The 21,459-nt window shown below is 38.6% G+C and overlaps 1 protein-coding gene across 1 annotated transcript in view; it reads right to left on the reverse strand.

Moving 5' to 3' along the window:
* CCDC33 (coiled-coil domain containing 33) overlaps nucleotides 1-21,459 on the reverse strand; it is a 195,407-nt gene that overhangs the window by 65,980 nt on the left and 107,968 nt on the right. The window contains 1 exon segment of the mRNA XM_074297009.1: nucleotides 16,547-16,879. Within this exon segment, the coding sequence (XP_074153110.1) occupies nucleotides 16,547-16,879 (333 nt within the window).

Below are 21,459 nucleotides of genomic sequence, written 5' to 3' on the forward strand. Positions count from 1 at the left end.
TTTACCATATCCTCTCATCAACCCTTAATGTCTGCTCATCACCTCTCTTTGTCTCCAAGTACCTCATTTCAAGGCTAACACTAATCCTCCTCTCCTCCTTTCAAATCTAATCACAAATTGGCTAAGATAGCATATAAGGAAACAATGAGGCTTTAAGGGGAGAATTGGAAAGCTCAGCTTGGCCTGGGACCTTCTGGACCTGGATTTCTCCCTTTATTCCTTGTTCTGGGGGCAATGAAACATATTCATTTTTTTCTTTTAAAATAATTTATTAATGATCTCTGTCTCTATCTCTGTTTCTGTATGTCTGTTTCTCTGTCTCCCTACACACACACACACACACACACACACACAAAGTTATCCTTTCCCAGTGATAACTTCCCACAACAGAACTGCCCCCTCCCTCTGCCTTCTAATAAAAGAATTCAGTTAAACAATTCAAGACAGAATGTATTTGTAATTCCATACTTATAGTCCCCTTACCTATCTACCAAGAAAGATTCTTAGTGGACATTTCCTGAAAGAACAGTACAGGTAGCTGGATTCTCACTTCTCACTGGCCTTTCTTGAGGTTTGGGAAGCAGGCAAGAGCAGAGATAACAGGATACCCAAAATTCACTCTGGGAAAATATTTCCAATTACTTTTCCTATGAGGGCATCTATGATCTGGAAGGAGGAGAATCTATGGGGTGGAGGTAAACAAAGAATCAAAGGTAAGGAGGAAGGAACAATTTATAAACAACTCCTGAGAAAGAAATAACAATACCCATCAGTAGAAAGAAGGAGTTCCCAAGGAGGCAGTCTGTAGGACAGAATACCACCTGCTTCAGGCTCAGGAAAGAGGTAATATCTTGGAGAAAGCCCAGTACAAATCCAGGAATATCGCTTATTACTCATAGTTTGTGGTCAGTAGGGAACAGAAGAGGGTTATAAAAGATGAGATTTGTCAAGTGAAGAATGGCTAAATGCATTGTGGTTTATGAATGGAATGGATTATTAATGTGCCATTAGAAAAGGCAAATGTGATGAATTTAGAGAAGTATGGGGTTATTTATTTGAACTGATGTTGAGTGAAGAAAGTACAAATGGGAAAACAATATATAAAACTACAACTATGCAAATAGTGAGAACAAACAACTGGAATGAAACTGTAATTCTGATGACCAAACTTACCCCTGAAGAAGAGAGGTGAACATGTACCTCCCTATCCAGCTTAGGGGAGAACCATATATTCAGAGGCTCATATAAAAACAAAAAGTAGCAGTATAAATAAGATTTTTTTTTTAAATATGGATTTCAATTAGTCAGAAAGAGTAAGTCTATGTTGCAAGTAAAGATTATGTGACACTATGATGGGCACTTAGAATCTCTTAATAAAGTGACTAGGGCGACAATGGAAATCAGAATAGGAAATATTTTACTGCTTTTTTATACCTGTTGTTATGCCCCAGTTTCCCTGCATTAGTTTCCCTGAAGTGTTCTGCCTCACTTTCCTTGAATTGTTCTACTTCAGTTTCCCTGAATTGTTCTGCCTCAGTCTCCCTGGTGGCAACCCCCCCTTCCTGGCCATTAGGACTGAGATAATCAGGGTTAGGAGCCCTGACCACTAGCATTCCAAAGTGTCATAAAACTGCAGATAACTTATCTCAGATACCTAGATGGGACCCTCTGAACCAGACTTAGTGGCTCCTAACCTCTTCCCAACTTATCAGAATTTATGAGCCTTCTTTACTCCTAACCTGTCAGAACTGAATTTATAATCCTTTCCTGGAACTCCTGTTCACCAGTGCTTTACCCCAATCTTGCTTTTGTAACCCTGATCGCTGGAGCCCTATAAGAGTCTCTGGAATCCCTGACTCCTTGCTGGATACTTTGAGACACGAGTCTGATCCAGCCAGACGGGCTCAACATGGATCCTGTTTTGCCCCCAATCCAAACTCTCCCTCTAATAAAATATTAAAACTCTCTAATCTCTATCTTGCCTCAGTTTCTCTGGCATTACACTGTAATAACTATGTCACTTCCCATTAAATGAGACTAGCTATTCATTCATGCTTCCATTCATCTACCCATTCATTTGTTCATTTATTCATTTAACAAATATTCATTATTCATCTACTATGTACAGAACTCTATGACCACAGCTGCAAGAGATATCAAGTTAAATGATTCTTGAGGTTATTCTTGCCCTCATGAACTTATAGGAAAAGAAAATATATGCATAGGCAGCAATAACACTTTTGTTTTCTGATTCCCAAGCCAAAGAGAATTCTTTCTCCTACACTGTCCTACTCCTGGTGGGAAAAGACCTGCACTTAATATAGGTTCTCATTTCTCCATAACTTGAGTTTCTGATAGGTCTAACTCATTCAGGTAAAGTCTGAGATCTGTGGGTATCATTGGCTCAGTGCTTGTTGCTATGGTTTCCTCCAGTTTTGGGTATGAACAAACTTCTCTCTTTAGTTAGAGTGAACTTAGGGTTTTTCAAAATTTATTAGGGAATAATAGATTAAAAGAACATAAATCCTAGAACCAATCAGCCTAACGGATATAGACATTTGACCCTAGGAAAACAGACAAGCCATAGTGGATTATGGGAAATAAATGGAGACAGATTATGGAGATAAAGGTAGTTTTTAAAGAGAAAGTTTACCATGGCTGAGTTTTACCACAGTTAAAGAGATTGATAGAGATCCAATTAGTTCAGATGAAGCTGGTCACTTCTATCTCTACTTCCATTCTTTCCAGATCCTAGCCATAGTCCAATTATTGGGCTCTCCCTTCCCAAACAGTTTTCCTTGACCTAGTTTTTGGTGTTTGTCCTCTCTTCAGCATTCCTTTTGCCCTATTTGTACTCCACATTTTTGTACCAGACCACTTCCTTAATTTTATATACTCAGTTCTCCCCATCAAGGAAAATAGATATTCATTTGTTTAGCCATTCATTAATCTATTTGTTTGTTCTTTCATTTGTTCACTTGATCATTTATCCAATAAATATTACTCATCGACTGTATGCAGAACTCTGGGGGTTTTGAGTTATTTCTTATAATATGGTCTTAACTCTCCAACCAGGGTATGAACTCCCACAAGTCAGTATTGTGCTGTTTTACCATCTCCCTTTCCCCTTTAGTACATGAGATAGATGAATAATAGGTGCTCACAAAAGACTTTCTGATGAATTGTTTTTCTTCCATTTCCTGCTCAGGGTACCCTGGAAGCCCAGTTCCATGGGAACTCCAGGATGTTAGAATTGGAGGGCACCTTAAAGTTTGTCTAGTTCTATTGGAAGATAGAAACAGGCACATCTATTTATTTCTACAATTCCTATGGTTTTCTCCCAAATGGATGATGCTATGTCTACATGGAAAACTTGAAGGACTGCCAGTCCTTCCTTCAGGGTGGAGACTATTCTCTCCAAGGCTTTTTGCTTCTTTTTCTTTTCTGTCATAGATATAATAGTCTTCAGAGCCTATGTAAAGCCTTCACTATATAGATGAAGAACTGAGGATTCAATGTCTTGTCCAATGTCACACAGCAAGTTAGTGATAGAGCTGATCTGACTCGAACCTAGGTTTTTGGACTCTTTAAATGCCACTTTTTTTTTTTATCATATCATGCTGCCTCAGAGAAGTAGGAAAGACATATATGTATGTATGTTTCCATTCCATTAGAATGAAAGGTACTTTCCAGTAAAGGTCATTTAATTCTTTGTATGTATATCTTAAGTGTCTAATATAGTGCCCTGTACATAGTAAGTACTTGATAAATGCTTAGGGGAAGCTAAATGGCACAGTGAGTACAATGTTGGACCTGGAATCAGGAAGCCCTGACTTAAAAATCTAGGCTCAAATTCTTATTGTGTGACTCTGGAGAAATCAGTTTTAATGTTTTCTGTCTCACTTTCTCTAACTGTAAACAAAGATAATAACAGCACTTTCCTCTCAGGTTTGCTGTGAAGATCAAATGAGATAAAGTTTATAAAGTGCTTAGCATAGTGCCAGGAATATAGTAAGCATTATATGAATGGTAGCTCTTATTGTCATTGTTATTATTGTTAATTAAGGGAAATTCTGAATCCTACTTCCTTGCCCCCTTCTCCTGAAGCAACTGATCCTGTCTTTGCACTATTCAGAGTGGCTCTGCAGCTGCAATAACTCAAAGTCTGGAGGAAGAGTCAGAGGGCCAGGCTGGCTGGTCATGGAGGACCACAAAGAGATAAAAAAATGATCCAAGGCCAAGACAAACTTTTATCTCTTTCTATCCTGATCTGATGAGGTTTAAGGTCTGATGAACTCTAAGATTCTCTCTCTCTAGACTTTGTGGCTCCTGGATTTAACTACATTCCCTTGTCTACCTCTCACCCTCCCCCAATTCCAGCCGTTTCAGTTATTTCACTTCCTCAGGACTTTGAGAGCGGGTTTAAAAGAAAAAAAAATCAAAACAGGAAGAATAACATTAAGAAACGAATGAAAACTTGAACTGACTATCTCTGTGAGGAGACAGTGACAAGATTGATTTGATTAGAATAGGGCTTTGAATATTTCAAATCTTCATCATTGATGGAAATACTGGGAGTCATTCAGCACCATGGACACCTTTCAGTCCTAATACTTGACCAGCCCATAGGCTAAACTCAGGGGGTACACAGTCCCCCTGCAGACTTCTATGGGCCTCCTGGTGCATTAGGGAAAATAAATCGGCAAACACTTAATCTCTTTGCAAAGTGAAGCGGGGCTGTAAATATCTGATGTGCTCTCAGCTGATGATTTATGGGAGTCTTTTATTAATCTCTTTAGTCTTGGGTGATGGATGCAAGGGGAGAATGGGCCACAGGAGGCTCAGCTTAACATAGGCTCTAAAGACTATTGTATCTATGACACAAAAGGGGGGCAAAAACCTTGTGAGAGAGTGGACTCTACTCTGAGTGAAGAACTATGGCAGTCCCTTGAGTTTCCCAGTATAGGTATAGCACCATCCCTTTGAAAGAAAACCATAGGAATTGTAAGAATAGATGTGCCTGCTTCTACTTTCCAAGCCATTTCTTTAAGCATAGGATCAAGGATTAAGAGATGGGAAGCATTTTAGAGGCTGCTTAGTCCAACTCCACTATCATCAGACAAGAAAATTAAGATTTAGAGGAAGAAAGTAACTTTGGCCAAGGCCACACAGGTAGCAAGTAACTGAGCAGAGTCAGAATCAGAGAGAAATCAAGTCATCTGACATCCAATCTAGAATCCTTTCTATTGTACCACTTTGCCACCTCTTCTTTCTCTCCTGATCTTTAAGGATCTTTTAAACCTGTGAAAGTGTTGACTTGGTAGCTTCATGGCATATATATCTAGGGATATGTATGATTATTGTAATTTTTCTCATGTATTTCACAAACACTTGCTGAACAGTCCCTTTAGGTCAAACCCATTTGGTCTAAGGGCAACAGAAACTCCGGGCTTTGAGGATTTTAAAAGATTCATACACATGACACTGGGAAAAACTCAAGACAGTTTGTGAATAGCAAGTGACATAGATTAGGGTCTGGACTCTACATGCCAGAGGTGGACAGAAAAATGAGAAGTCAGGGAGGGTGGGAGTGGTGAGAGAAAGCTTCTTGGAGGAGCCAAGACTTGAGCTGGGGTCTAAAGAATAGGTAGGACTTTGAGAGGCAGGTTTAAAAGAAAAAAATTCAAAACAGGAAGAGTAACATTAATAAATGAATGAAAACTTGAACTATCTTTGTGAGGAGACAGTGATGAGACTGATTTGATTAGAATAGGGCAACTATACTGGTCAAAAATAAGGGATAAATTTGAATAGGTTTAATTATGGAGGATATGAAATGCCCTCTACAGGTAAAGGACTTGAGATTTTAATGCTGGAGGTAGGTGGGGGCTCCTGGAAGCTCTTATTAAACAGAGAAGTGACATGGAAAACATTCATTTAGGAAGATTAATTCAGGAGCCTGTGCACGATAGTTCAGAGGGAGAGAAGCTAAGGGTATAGAAACACCTCGGTTTATACTTTGTGGTAAGTATGAAATAATAATACCCTCCTTGGGCCCTAACATTCTCGCCTATAAAATTATGTGTTTGGACAAGATGATCTTGTGGTATCCTTGTGTCTCTGTCTCTATCTCCTTCCTTCCTTCCTTCCTTCCTTTCTCCCTCCCTCCTTCCCCCTTCCTTCCTTTTCCTCTATTCTTCCCTCACTCCCGTCCTTGCCTGCTTGCTTCCTCCCTCCCCCTTTTCCCCTTCCCCCTTCCTTCCCCTGCTCCTATTCATTTGTCCAAGAAAAGGCTCAGTGCTTTGATGACCCACATTTAGGTAGGGTTCTGTCCACTAAAATCAGTTCCTCTTTACTGAAACTACTCTTTTTTGGCATCAGATTTCCTGATGATGGGAAGGGGAAGATAATGACTTTGTGATCTTGGGTCAGTCCCTTTCTCCCAACTTGACTTGAATTTCTCCATATATAAAAAAGGGAACCAAGGAGAGGGAACTGGTGAAAGGATGTGTGGAAAAATGATCTGCCACTAGATGGCACCAAGGTAGAGCTGCTAACATGCTTAGAGTTGCAGTTTGGTGCTCTTTAACAAGACTTTATTGAGCACTTACTGAATACCCACAGGCCTGGATTGGTTGGTATGAAGGAAACTTGAAAAGTATTATTTGAGAAAGACTTCATTATAAGATGGTCTGGTCAAGGAAGGCTTCCTAGAGGAGATGGGATTCAGCTGAGTCTTTAAAGCTGAGGAGGATTATCAGAGGTGATGAGTAGAGGGAAGACTTTAAGCTTCAGGAACATAATTAAAGAAAGGGTCACACAGACAGAGACAGCAAGACAATGACACACAGAGAGAAAGACACAAAGAAGACACAGATAGAAATAAAGAAACAAACACAGAGAGAGACACAGACAGAAATAAAGAAACAAAGAGGGAGACAGGAGACAGAGACCCAGAGACAGACAGAAATCCCCTTTTTTGTTGGGTTAGGTGACATTGAGGGTAGTGACTTTTAGATAAAGAGCAGAGCAATAGAAAGGATAGAGGAGGTGGGACAGTTCCAACTTAGGTGCTAGTTTGGCATACATGAGTCCATTTGCAGGAAACATTTGTCCAGGGATAAAGAAGGATCCTACTTCATTGTAATCAGCTTTTACATTTCTTCCAAATATTACCACTTGAATTATTTTTCTGATTCTTTGGAAGGGAGAACTTATTGTTATTCTTATTGCACAAATGAGGAAACTGAGACCCGGAGAATTGAAAAATTTCCAAGCAAACAACAAGTAGCAACACAAATAAGACTAAAATTTGTGTCTCCTATGTTCTAGTCCAGAAACTGACCACTTTACCATGCTTCCATTTTCTGCATGACCTGAAATTTTAATGTTGTGATGGCTTAGTAACAACTGGATTTTGCGGTACTCAAAACTAGGAAAGAGAATGCTGAATTGAGAAACCAGATCCCTCAGGTTCTCTTTTCTGAAAACTGTTGCCTGTGTGACCTCTGGAAAGTAGCTATTCATCTCTGACCTCCCTCTGAGATGAGACTGGTACTGTTCCTTAACTCACTAAAGTGAAAGGGGGCCTATTTTATCTGGGATGTGTTGAAGATATTAAGAAAATAGATGGGGTGATATCTTCAGAGGAATAAATCATCTTCTGGGAGTCCTAAGAGGATAGCAGACCATGTAAAAAAGAGAGACAAAGAATCTAGACCAAGAGTTGGGGGCCAGTGAGGAGGATTTCTTCAAAGAAAGGAAGAAAAAAATGAGTTATTCAAGCCTGGCAAGGTTGAAAAAATTCCACTGAATCTTTAAACATCCCTTGTCAATTATTCATCTTCTGGTAAGAGAGCCCTCTGGTTTGCTACAATTTTCTTTAGGGAAAAGGCAGAGGAGGAGGGAAGATAGAGGAAATTATGAAAGGGAAGAGGGAGGGATAAAAGGAGGAGACATCAAATGGTATAGGGAAGAGGGTTCTCTATAAAAGAAGAGAGAGGGAGAGAAGGAGGAGAGATAGAGAAAGGAGAGACAGAGGTGGGAGGGAGGGAGAGAGGAAAAGAAAGAAGAGAGGGAAGAAGAGGATGAGAGGGAGAGAGAGCTAGTAAGAGAGAGAATCAGAAAAGGAGAAAAAATTAAGAGAAAGGGCTAAAGAAAAGAAGTTTATAGAAATTAGGAAGATCTCTCTATCTCTTTATATATATATATATATATATATATATATATATATATATATATATATATATATATATATATATATATATATATACATAAAAGAAAGGAGAGGAAGGGCAAGATGGTAGGATTAAAGGAGAGAGATATAGAGGGAAGGTAAAGATAAAGGGAATGCGATGGAAAGATAAAGGAAGAATGAGGGATGTCTGAAGAGAAGGATGAATGAAAGGAAGAGGGAAGGAGTCAATGGGATAAGGAAAAGAAAGAGAGGAATAGAGGAATGAAAGGGAAAGGAAGAAAAGAAGTGGTGAAGAATGATAGAGTGCGAGAAGTATGAAGTGATAGAAATGGAGAGAAAAGATAGGGGATAGTAGAAGAGTAATGAACAAGGGAGAGGAAGAAAGTAAAAGTAAAAGGGTAAGAGGTGGTGAAAATGAAGGTAAAAGAAGAAAAGGGAAAGAAGAGAGGGAAGTCTTTGTATGCTATTTATTTGGCTTGTGGTCAATCAAAACTCAAGATTTCCCCCCCCCCCCCTCATATGAACTATTGCTAAACTGCATCTTTTTTATGCTGGACTTGTGCCTTCAGTTCTTAGAACCTCCACACAAGGTATCAATTCTTTGATTATTGCTCTCATAGGCTTGGGAGTACACCTTGTTAATAGAGCACCACCTTTCCAGCTCTCTTTTCTTAGTGATTCTTGGTCCTGCTTGCCAATAAATATCACTGAATCAATTGGAAGTCTCCATCTTATTCTTTTAGTACCTCCAGGATACCAGGGTACCATGTGGGCTGGCCATCTGTTGTCTGTCATGATCACTACACGACAGGCCCACCTCCTGGCTCTGAAAATCTTTTAAGCCACTTTATTCCATTTAGATTTCATCTTGTTAGGCTTGATACATTGTTCCAGCCTGTCCAGTCTTTTTTGGATCTTTCTTCTGTCAACTAATGTATTAACTCCCTCTCATTTTTGTCATCTGAAAATTTGATGATTGTTTCCTATGTCTACATTCATGTCATTGGTAATAAAAAAAAAAACACTGAACAGCACAGGGTTAAGGACCTTCCTCCAGGAAGCCATTGATCCATTATACTTGTTCAATGAGCTACAAATTTATCTAACACAGATCTCTCTTCCTAGCTGCCTGTAACATTTACTGTCTTAGCCATACATTCTGCTGCTCCTCTCTATTCAGTATTATTCTCTTCTTTGAGTGTGAATCTTGTCTCCTCAATACAGACAGGGAAACTTTAGGAGATTAGGGACTCATGTTCTTATTCTGTCTCTCCTCAAATATCAGGGAACATTGGACTGAGCCTATAGGCCTCCACAGGGGTTCTTGATATAAGATGATTGAAGTGAGGTAATCTTAGTTGAAGTCCCAGTTTCTCCCCAGGCAGTGAAGATCTTTCCTGATTAATCTTCCTCAAGCCTCCCCTCTTCTGATTGCTAGAAGCTTGATGGAATAAAGACTTGATGGAAAGAAGTAAATCACAAGGATAATCATGTTGGCAAGTACAATAGTGCATAGAATGCTAGATATGGAAGCAGAGAGAACTGAGTTTGAATTTGACTTCAGACACTTTCTAGTTATGCTATTCTAGGCAAGTCACTTAACCTCTGTCTCATCTGTAAAAGTGAGGATAATATTAATAGGTTGTTGTGAGGATCAAATAAGATAACAGCTGTAAGATTCTTTGTAAAAACCTTAGTACTACATAAATGCTAGTTATTATTGCTATTATTACTTATCTTTGATATGAAACTCAGGAAAGACGATTTTCTGTCTCTTTGTGGTGTTTTGGCAGCACTCAAACTAAAGAGACCAAATAACCTGAAGGAGAAGACTTGAATGGCAGATTCATAAGCTGGGAGACAAATAACTTTAACATAAAATGGAAAACAACTTCTGAAGAACAAGGTAAAAAGCACAAGGAAATTTATATAGGAATTGGAAATGCTCTGATGCCAAGAATATCGCCAGTGACGACAGCTAGCATTAAAAGAGACTTTTAAAGTTTGCAAAGCACTGTACATGTAATGGGGTTGAGGTCCCTTTAAGATTCCTTTCTAATTGCCTAACCCATGGCTGACCTTGGATTCACAAATCCTGGTCAAAGGCACCCTTTGAATATCTGGGCCCAATCCCCATCATCAGCTCAGCTTCCCCCAGCCCTTACCTGATCTGAGCTAACTGAAAAGCTCGCTGAGAACTTAGGGGTGCCGCCCTTCATCTTTTGGGTATAAAAGAGGTGAGCAGGAATGCCCTCTTGGCAGGAGCCCTCCCAGCCAACACATGGTATTCTTCCAGCCATGTAAGAGTTCCTGCCCGCCCAGCGGCCACCTCTGGCCCTGGCGTCTAACTGAACTTTACTTCCAAATTACTACAATAAACCTTTTATTTATCAATCTAGGTTTTCGGGCCTGTAAATTCATTTTACAGGGGATACTGCACCTCATGGGATTATCTATGTGCTGAGAAATGGGGTTCCTCCTTTCCTTTCACTCATTACATGTGTGATCTCATTAGGTTCTCAGCAACTAGGAAGGAGATTCTATTCTTAACCCCATTTTATGGATGGAAAAACCTAGACACATATTCGGTGCTTCATAAATGTTTGTTAAATCTAAAATCTAAAAAGAGATTAAAGGATTTGTTCAAGGTCTCACAGTTACTAAGTGTCCAAGGTAGGATTCAAAGATGGGTCTTTCTGACTCCAGGTTTAATGCTCTCACTCTATCAACCATGAAGCTCAGAACAACAATAATACAACAGCAACAACAGCAGCAACACTTTAACAAAATAGCAACAACAAGAACAATAATAGGAAAATAGCAGCAAGAGCAATAGCAACAGGATGAGCATCCATAAGAACAACAGCAACACAACATCAGTAATACAACAATGCAAAATCAACAACATAAAAGCAGCAGCAGTGATAATGCAACAGAAATAATATCATCAACAAGATCAATAACAGCACCAAGAGTAGTAACAACACAACAGTAACAACACATTTACAACAGTAGCAAGAGAAGCTATAATACAGTAACAATAGCAGCAATAACAGAAATAATTACGTAACAATCACAGGAATAACAATAGTGCATCAGCAACAATAGCAACAGTAATAATAGCAACAACACAACAGAAGTAATATCAACACAATAGCAGCAACAATATCACAATAATGAAAAAGCAGCAATGATAATAACAATGACACAATATCATCAATAGCAGCAGCAATAGCAACATCAATAATACAGCAGCAACAATAGCAACAACAGCAACAATAATAACATAATAGTAGCAACAGTAGCAATAGCAATAATACAATTACTAATCACTACCACCAATAAGAACAGTAGAAACAGCAACACAATGGCTTCTTAGAGCAAGTTTTCCATCTCTTATCTTATTTGAACTTCCTAATGGTGGGCAAATTTGGGTCTGTCAATCTCCCATTTCCTAAGAAGAGGAAATTGGGCATTAAATAAAGAAGGGAATCTTCTAAGAAACAATCTGAGGGGTTGGTTGATCTTTCTATAATAAATAAGCTTAGAATAAAGTTCTTTATCATCCTTAAGCTGGATTTAACTAGCAGGACTTTCTCCCTCACTCTGTTTCATTCAAGTCTTAAGACTCTTCTTAGGGAATTCAGCCGATATTACTACCTCACCCCCATGACATTGTCATCACTTGCAGAATGTATTATCCCAAAGAAAATTCCTTATTTCCTATTAAGCTGGACAAGATTCCAGAGGAATCAGAGGGAAAATTGTTTCTTGAGCCCTGGGAAGTATATTTCAAGATTGAGCACAGCCAAATGCTGTAGTTATGGGGTGACCATCTGTAATTCAGAGGCTGAGAGGGTGGGATCTGGCCATATGTATGTCGAGGTGGGTTTTGTTTTGTTTTGTGTGGTTGCTATCCGACCACATGCTATTGTTAGAGTACCACATTCCATGGCTACAAAGCTCGGATCTATTGTTACACCACAGTATCCTACTGTGATAACATTTTGTCCTGTTGCTACATGTCTGTATTCTGTTGCCATATCAACATGAGCAATAGCACATATTACCATGTTCTGTTGTTATAAGACCACATTCAGTTGTTTTATCATCAGTCTTTATCTCTATAGTCCTGATTATCTTACTCCATATTCTAATCCCTTACTGACTTGGATGTAAACATTCTTCCATAGAACAGGGGATGTTTGAAGCATCTAACTTATTTCTTTTTTAAAAAAACCTATTTCTTAATAATAAGTCATGCTTATATAGCAATCCCAGATTTGCAAAGCACTCTCCTCACAATCCTTAGAGTAGGTAGTGTAAGGTTTGGTATCCCCATTTTACTTTCTTAGAAGATTCCCTTCTTTATTTAATGCCCAATTTCCTCTTCTTAGGAAAATGGGAGATTGACAGACCCAAATTTGCCCACCATTAGGAAGTTCAAATTAGATAAGAGAAGTCACCTGTTCCATATCTCACTATTAACAAGGGTCAAGAGTGGTATCTTTATGTCTTCTGACTTTTAAGTCCTAAATTCATTGGCTCATATTAATTCAACAAAATGAATTGGGGGCAAGGGGAGGACAAGAAGCAAAAGTTCTCCAAGTAGAACAATTTATCAGTCCAGAAAGTTTGGCAGCATTTGCATCTTCGTCCTGACTGGGATAAATACTGAAAGGAAAGATGGCCTAATGATAAATATTGATCCCAGGTGAGTGGGGAATTCAGGGATTCATTTTAAAATTGTTTCTAAACTTTGGTTCATCTGAGTTTGAGATACTGAAGACCTTGGTCATCTTGGTTTTTTGCCTGCTTAGACCCTTGGCTTAAGAGACTTTCCATAGCCAATCTCTCATCACATTTCCCCATATCTCCATTGCTGCCATCATTCCTGGGTATCCTAGCTCATGGACCCAAACTTTCTTTTATTCATTCTTCCATCTAATAAGCCAGGTTAGTGTCATGTGTAATTTGCAAAGAAAAAGAGTGGTATTCAAAAATATCAAGAATAGATTGCAAGGATCATAAAAATATATTTAACTATGAGTATAAGAAACAACAACAAAATATGAATTAGGGAGACAAGGTTTTGTGTAGGTCAAATTAGAGAGCAAAAGTCAGGGGATATCATGAAGGAGTACTTCATGGAAAATGTAAGGAAATATGGAAAGACATATGAAATGGTGTAAAGTGGGATGAATCCAACTAAAATAAAGTCAACTTCAACCATATATATGAGGGGGCAGCTAGGTGGCACAGTGGATAGAGCACCAGCTTTGAATTCAGGAGGACCAGAGTTCAAATCTGGTCTCAGACACTTAACACTTCCTAGTAGTGTGTCCCTGGGCAAGTAACCCCAGCCTCAGGGGGGGAAAAAACAAACAAACAAACAAACAAACAAAAACCCATATATATATATGAAAACCAAAGCTGGTTGGGAACTTCCAAAGGAGGCCAGATCCTTGGCATTGAATATCCAGTGGCTGGCTATGGAAAAATCAGATATGATCTCCTCTCCCTAGATTCATGAACACAAGTCCCATTTTGCAGAGCATAACCATATTTTTTAAACTTAACTTTCTTTCTAATGAGGAGATTTTTGTATGCTCCTCTTCTTTTTTTCTTCTCTCTCAAACATTATTTTAAATTTTCCTTCTTTTATTACATTCTCTCTTCTGTTACTCCTAGTTTTTGACCTTGGTTATGAATTCAACTAATTGCATTAACACCTCATCTCTATCCTGTTCACAAGAATAAATAGCATGAGAGATTTTGCCAAATAGATTGCTAAAGTCTAGGTAAACTAAATTAATAGTATTCTCCTGATTTACAAATCTATTAACCTTTTTTTTAAATAAAAAGGTTTTAAAATATTTAAAAATATTTCCTTTTATAAAAAAGGAAATGAGACAATTTAGCATGTTTGCATGGTGGCTGTTTTTCTTAGAAGATTATAAAACATCAAGTGACTGAAGACTTTGGGCCATTCACCATGATCATTGTTCTGAACCACTGTGAGAGAGAGATTTGTCATATTTCTTTCTGGAATAGATTTTCTTTTTCATTTAATCAGGCTCATAATTGAATGGAAAGATTCTCATTTCTCCATTTTGGATGAATGCTGGGTAAATTTATCGGCCAACATATGCTAGCAATTACATTAGATATTATACAATGACTGGAATTGAGTAAATATTATCTGTGTATGTGTATGCTATTGCAATGAAGATATTGGCTTCGCTTCTTCCCCAAACATATTTTGGAGCTCTATAAGAACAAAAAACATTCTTGTTTTTGGTAGTCAATACTAATTAAGCACCTGGATGGTTTTGAATTCCATCCGATTGATTAACTATAAATAACTCTACTCTTCTGGTTTTCTGGATAAATCTTTTGCATTATTTACTTTTCTTTTTCTTTCCAAACTGAATAAGTTGAACAATTGCTGGAAACTTTTTATTCTGGGACACACTCAAATCCAACCAAACAATGAGAGTGTAAACTCACTGAATGCTAGAGGGCCAATTCTCAGTTTTCTCTTAGATATCCCACATCCCTAAAACAAAATGTATTATTTTGGTGAGAAAGAATGTTTAGAGTGTTAATTTTACCAGAGGGAGAAATTTCTGCCTGCCAATACAGATAAAAAACTTGTAGTTTTGGAGAATTGTTTAGAGGGCATTGAGAGATTAAGTGATGTGTCTAAGGCCATAAGCCAGTCTATGTCAAACACGTGGCTTGACTCCAGGGTTGGCCCTCTCTCTATCCACTGTGCTAAACTGGCTCTGTGGAATACAGTAAGTACTTCCTGCTCCTTGAATTAAAGCTAATTTAAATTGAAGATGATTAACAAGTATGATTACTCCTTTGCCTCCTCTGAGATTAAGGATAAATTGCATCACATACAGAAATCTGTCATTTGGACATGATTGTGCTTTCATTTGGAGAAAGATTTTAAAGATATTTGGGAATAAAGACCTCCCCAAGATGAGGCAGAGTTGTAGATGAGTTAGTGTTATTATAAGTCCTAGGGTGTCGCTTGAGGTACTTAGAGGTTAAGTGAGCCATCCAGAGTTCTATAACCAGTAAGTATTAAAGTAGGATTTTAACCTTGATCTTTCTGTTATTAATGTTACAGTGGTATCTACTATGCAACACTGCCTTCCACACTTCAAATGAAGATACTATTTCCTTTCTCCATACCTTGGGAATCTATTGTTTCATTCCATATTCCCAGGGCAAGGAGAGGGCCTTTGTAGTTTATGGTCCCCCTCATTCAGAAGCTTGGAAAGCTTCCTGGGAATGCCCAGTTGTCCTGTACTGGTAGTCCACTCTGTATGTACAAATACGGTAGGGTTCATGATAAAGGAAACTGTTGAGGGTTCAGTGGGAAATGTCAAGACAGAAAGGGGGACTACTGAAGGCCATCATTATGAATCACCCATATTTTTACATCATGTTTAAGATGTTAGGAAATTCCATGGAATTCATTCTAGGGAAAATTGAGGGAAACCAATGACAATGACTAGACAGGGCCACAAAGAGGAGAAAAAGTGATCTCCCAAAGCTTAAGCATTTAGGTGTCTCTCCCCTCTCATCTTACCATCCCCAAGGTCATTTCTTATCTGAGACAGAACCTCTCCTCTAATATAGACAAGGTCTGTAGACAGGCAGGCTGATGGAAAAAAGACTGAATTTGACTGAAGAACGTCAGAAAAGGAGAGGATGAATGTGAACTTCTGCTTGGTCATAGAATCTTTTCCCAAATCAAATCCCAACCTTATTCATTCTAGCTTGTAAAATTACAATGAGAGCCCAGTTAACAACAAAGCATCCTGAGGACAACTCCTATGTAACATAAACCAAGATACATGCCATTTGATCCAGGGAAAATGCCTTTTCCTCTCTGAACTCCCATTTTATATGATGGGGAAAACATTCAGGAATTCCTTGCTTCATTAACTTTTTGAGCTGAGAAGGCATTGCCCATAAAGAACATATGTGCAAACTGAGTCCTATTTTAAATATATCAGGAGAGTTTGACATATCAAAGATTCTGGTGGTAAATCTTTTCACAAAATGGAGAATCTTTCTGTCACTTGAAGAATGTCCTCCTTTCCACTCCTTCTCTCCTCTCCCATTGGTGTCAGTCTAGATTTTTATGTGTAGAATTCACTTTTAGAACACACAAGTACTTGCCATCCCTGCAAGATGTGTAATCTCCATGTAGGAAACTCTTGACTCAAGAGATGTCCATTCCCAACCCTTCATTCTTATCCCTTCCCCCTCCAAGGTGGGACAGCTACTGTAAATGGATTTCTCTCCAGAAGGCAGAAAGATACTCACTGTTTCTTGAAGAGGCTCCAGAGGTTTTGCTTCAGTCAGTGATGGTATAGAAAGGCACTTGTCCACAAAGATTTTTGGCTTGGGTGTTGGGTCTAGCTCTGTCACTAGTTCTAGCTCTGGGTCTGACTCTGCATGTGGTTCTTGCTCCAGCTCTTGTTCTGGTTCTGACTCTGGCTCAGGATCAGGAAATGGATCAGATTCTGACTCTGCATCTGGGCTTACATGGCTCTTGGACCACGATTCACGGATGTTGCCAAGTTCTGCATCTAAGAGTGTAGGGTTCAGGACAGGAACGTCTGCACAATTGTTAGGAGTCATAAAGTTGTCTGGCCTCTGGGAAATAAAGACAAGAACAGATTTAAGAGGAGTAGTGCTTCTGATTTTTGACATCACAATATGGGACGGTTCAAAGCATCATTGTAAAATGAAAGAACATGGGAATTAGAATCAGATAATCTGGCTTTAAATCCAGGCTTGGTTTCTTGCTCTTGTTACTTCACAGATGATTAGTGAAAACAATGCTTTGTGAATTGTAAAGCACTATTGTTCTGCCTGGAACATAGTTGGTAATAAGTGCTTTTATAAGGGGAGTGGTCCTTAACAATTCACTTGTCTAGGGCCTATGTCCAACCCAGGATTCTGAAAAAAAAACAAAACAATTGGTAAATTAAGTTAACCTCAATATTGAGGCAGTATGTGCTTATTTGCCTATGATAGGTTATAGAACTTTGGGAGTAAAAATAGAACTAAGTCTTCTTCATTGTTTTGTTTCAAAAATTTATTTGCATATGAAAAGTTAAGAGAACTTTGAAGTAACTAGGGAAATAACATCAAAATTGTTTTATGATTATGGAACACATGGAGACAGTTAGGAGGCACAGTGAATGAAGTGTTGGGTTAGGAGTCAGAAAGATCTGAGTTCAAATCTGACCTTAGACATTTTCTAGCTGTGTGACCCTGGGGCAAGTCACTTAACCCCATTTGCCTCACTTTCCTCATGAGTTGGAGAAGCATATGGCAAATCACTCCAGTGTTTTTGCCAAGAAAACCCCACATGGAGTCATGAAGTGTTGGATAGTATTGAAATGACTAAACAAGTCCTTTACCTGATTATGGCTCTGGTAGTGAAGAAAAAAATGTTTTTAATCATAAAATAAATTGAGATCTCTCTATAGAGAACTCAGCTAATTCACTGGGAATATATTGAAATTACAACACACTCTCTCTATATACTGTCAGTTGTTATTAGTTGGTTTTGATTTGGTTGGTAAAAAAAAAGACTGAAGCTGTTTCTTTTACTTCTGAGGAGAAAATATGCTTTTCTCTCTACTTCTATCTGAAGAAGATGAAAAGGATGAGGAAGAGGAGTAGAAGAGAAGAGGGAATATTTCTTTAGATGACTAAATATTATTGCTGAAAGGTCACAAAGAATTTTGTCAAAGGATAAAAGTCAAGAGAAACTTCTGCCAAATGAATCTTTGCTTTTTCCTTAAAAAGCACATTATTTCAGTGGAAGGAACATGTACAGCTGAAGCTGGGAAATTCCAGTTACTATAGTATCTCTTGATAAGTGAATCCTGATAGAACAACAACTTAAATGAAGAGCATTAAAGAAGAGACCTGTGGGATCAATTTCTTTAGCTGAGATGTCATATTCAGTGAGGTGTTAGTCCAATGCAATGGTAATAATCTCTCCTTATCAGTGCGAGCATTTGTTTATGCATACGTTATGACCATTTTTGGACAGTTCTTGAACTCTCATTTGCTCCACTAATGGTGATGATACCGAAACACTGTAGTTGAGTTTAAGATCTTAGTCACCAACTCCTAAATGCCTCCTACAAACTAAGGGAGATCACAGAGGGTGCGATGAAAATAAGTAGATTAGAAACTATGCCTTATGGGGATCATTTGAGAGAAATGATGATGTCTAACCTGGAAAAGAGAAGATTTGACTGGTGACATGATATTTGTCTTCAAGTATTTCAAAGTTTGACATGGGAATGGCTTGGCTTGGTCCCAAAGAGCAGAACCAGCTACAATGACCTGGAGTTGAAAAAGCAGTCTTTCAAATCCAAATGCAGTATTGTCTTCCTCAGAAGATGGAGAGTTTTCCATCACTGGAGGTCTCCAGGTGGTAGGTGGATGATCACTTGAGCTGATTCTTAGGAATGGGTCAGATCAGATGCCTGGTTGTCTAGTTGTCATGAAGTATTACTGAAGAATCTTCAGTATCTGTAGCAGTCCTGATTATCTCCACAGAGATATTTCCTTCAGTTTGAATTTCTAAACTACTAAATTACAGAAACTTTTTGTACTGCACATTGTAGGTCTTGATGCTGTACTAGCTTATTTAGGGAGGGAATCTGGTATAGTGGAAAATTCACTACACATTGAATCAAGAGAATTGGATTCTGATTCTGGCATTAACATGTACTGGCTGTGGACAAATCACTTTCCCTCATTTTCGTCAGTTCCTTTATTTGTAAAATGAGAGTTTGGACTAGATCAAGGCTTTAAAGCTTCTTAATTTTGGTTTTAAAATATTTTGATAAGTGTATTGTAATATGTCTTTATTTCATACATTTAAAAACATCATTCTGAGAAGGATTCCATAGTTCAAAAGTTCAGTCAGTGGTACAAAATAAAGGTGAAGAACAACTGGCATAGATGATATCTAAGGTTCCTTCCAGCTTTGACATTATAGGATTCAGTTCTCTAATTGTTTCACATGGGCTGGTCTTCTTTCCCTAAGATCAGACTATTTATTAGTTATTTAAGGGGCTGTCTCACAAAGGAGGTTGGCACAGAGGATAGTGCTTGTTAAATGTTTGCTGAATGAATTAGTTTAGTTTAAGTCAGCTAAGTTGGACAGCTCGGTGTAGTGGGTCTAACCAATTTCCCATTGGCCCAGAAGCCCCTGGGGCAGGAGCAAGATGCTGATCTTGCCCCTAATGTAATTTGTCTTCATTTCCAAGCAATAAGCTGATTTCCCTTCCCCCCACTCCTCTAGGTTTGAGCCCTGGATTTCATAGACTTCAGACTAATCAGGTTATAGGAGGAAGTGGAAGTAATGAAATCAACACAGGAGTCTACTAAGCCCCCAGCACATCTCTGATAGCAGGGTCAGGAGCATAAGTCCCAAAGGGACCCTCTATAAAAGCTCTCCCCTTTCCTACCACATACACACAGAGAGACAGTTTTAAGTCTATTCTTTTGGGTGCTTCTTCCAGAGAAGACAATTCCTTCTATGATTGGCATCTGGCTGAGAAGTAGACCAGCTGGTATAAGACATAGAGATCTGGCAATGGCATAGCCTAAGGAATGAGAGGATAATATTGTAGTAGAAACATGAAAGCAGAAGCTGAAAAGTTTGCATTCTAGTCTTGAGGCTGCCATTAACTTCATGTGGTGAATGAAAAATTGCTGAACCTCTCTAATCCTGTTCTTTCACTTATAAAAATTAAGAGCTTGGGTTCAGAATCCCTTAGTTCTACTGGAGATCTACTGGGATCTCATTCTAAAGTTTAGGTTAATGGCCAGGAACCCAGATCATCTTTGTCAGGGAAATAAGAGAGTGCAAAAGGACTGGAATGAGTAGGAAAATTGGTTCCTAAACCCTTCTCTTTGTGACTCTGAGTGAGTTACCTAAAAGATAGTGTTTTGAAATGAGAACAACATTTATTCTGGAGTCAGAAGGCCCGAGTTCATATCTCACCCTTGAAAATTCCTAACCGAGAGATTCCAAGAGCTAAATCCCTAATTTCCTCAACTGCAAAATGAGAAAATATGACAGTCTCTAAAGTGTCTTCCAACTTTGTGGTTGTACAGTTCATCAGTTATGCTTGATTCCTCATATATAGTTTTCTTAGGAAAGATACTTGGGATGGTTTGTCTTTTCCATCTCCAGTGAATTAAAGCAAACAGAAGCTACTTAGTGCCAAACACTGCCAGTGAGTATCTGAGGCTGGATTTGAATGCAGTTCTTCCTGACTCCAAGTCTAGCACTGAGCAGCCTAGCTGCATCCAATTTGAGCAGAGGTTAAAGTTCTGTCCAGGTTCACACAGCTATTAAGTGTCTGAGACTGGATTTGAATTCAGGTGTTCTTGATTCCAAGCTCAGCGCTCTATTCACTGCCTCAATTTCAACTTTAGATATATGATTTATGACCTAAAATTAATAACGATACTTCAGCAGTACTTCATGACAACTGGATTACTAGCCACCTGATTTGATGATTCCTAACTAAGAATCTCCTCTGGTGATCATTCGGTCATCATCTGGGGGACCTCCAGAAATAGGAAACCCTTCATCTTCTGAGGAAGACAACCTACATTTGGATTTGGAAGATTGCCTCTTCAACTTCAGGCCATTTTGATTAGTTCAGCATTTTGGGGGTAAACCAAGCAAGACAAATCCCATTCCAGTGACAGACTTTCAAGTTCTTGAAGATAGACAGTTAGTTGTATTAAACACTCCCTAGAACACCTTGTATATGAGTAATAGGCATTTTTGCTAATGTAACTGCATTGAATTCCTGCCCTACTTGTCTATGAATGCAACAATAATTTATATTTATCATGTTTTCATATAATAGGCACTTAATAAATGCTTCAGGACATGCTGACTTTCACATACACTATCTTATTTGATCCTCATGACAATCCTGTAAGCTAGACAGAATGGATATTATTAAGCTATTTTACAGATGAGGAAAATGAAGCTAAGGCCAAAGTCATCAGACCAATTCTTCTGTCTTCTAGTTCACTGTTCTTTTTACTTTATCTTGTTGTCTATCTAGTATGGATTCCAAGGTTTGTTCTCCAATTCCCAAGCCTACTCCAACCAATCTCTTGTTTCTACAGAGCCAAATGGTCTCCTAGAGTTCTCAAATCTGCTCAGGATTATTCCT

The sequence above is a fragment of the Sminthopsis crassicaudata genome, chromosome 2, assembly GCF_048593235.1.
Source record: "Sminthopsis crassicaudata isolate SCR6 chromosome 2, ASM4859323v1, whole genome shotgun sequence".
Classification (NCBI taxonomy): domain Eukaryota; kingdom Metazoa; phylum Chordata; class Mammalia; order Dasyuromorphia; family Dasyuridae; genus Sminthopsis; species Sminthopsis crassicaudata.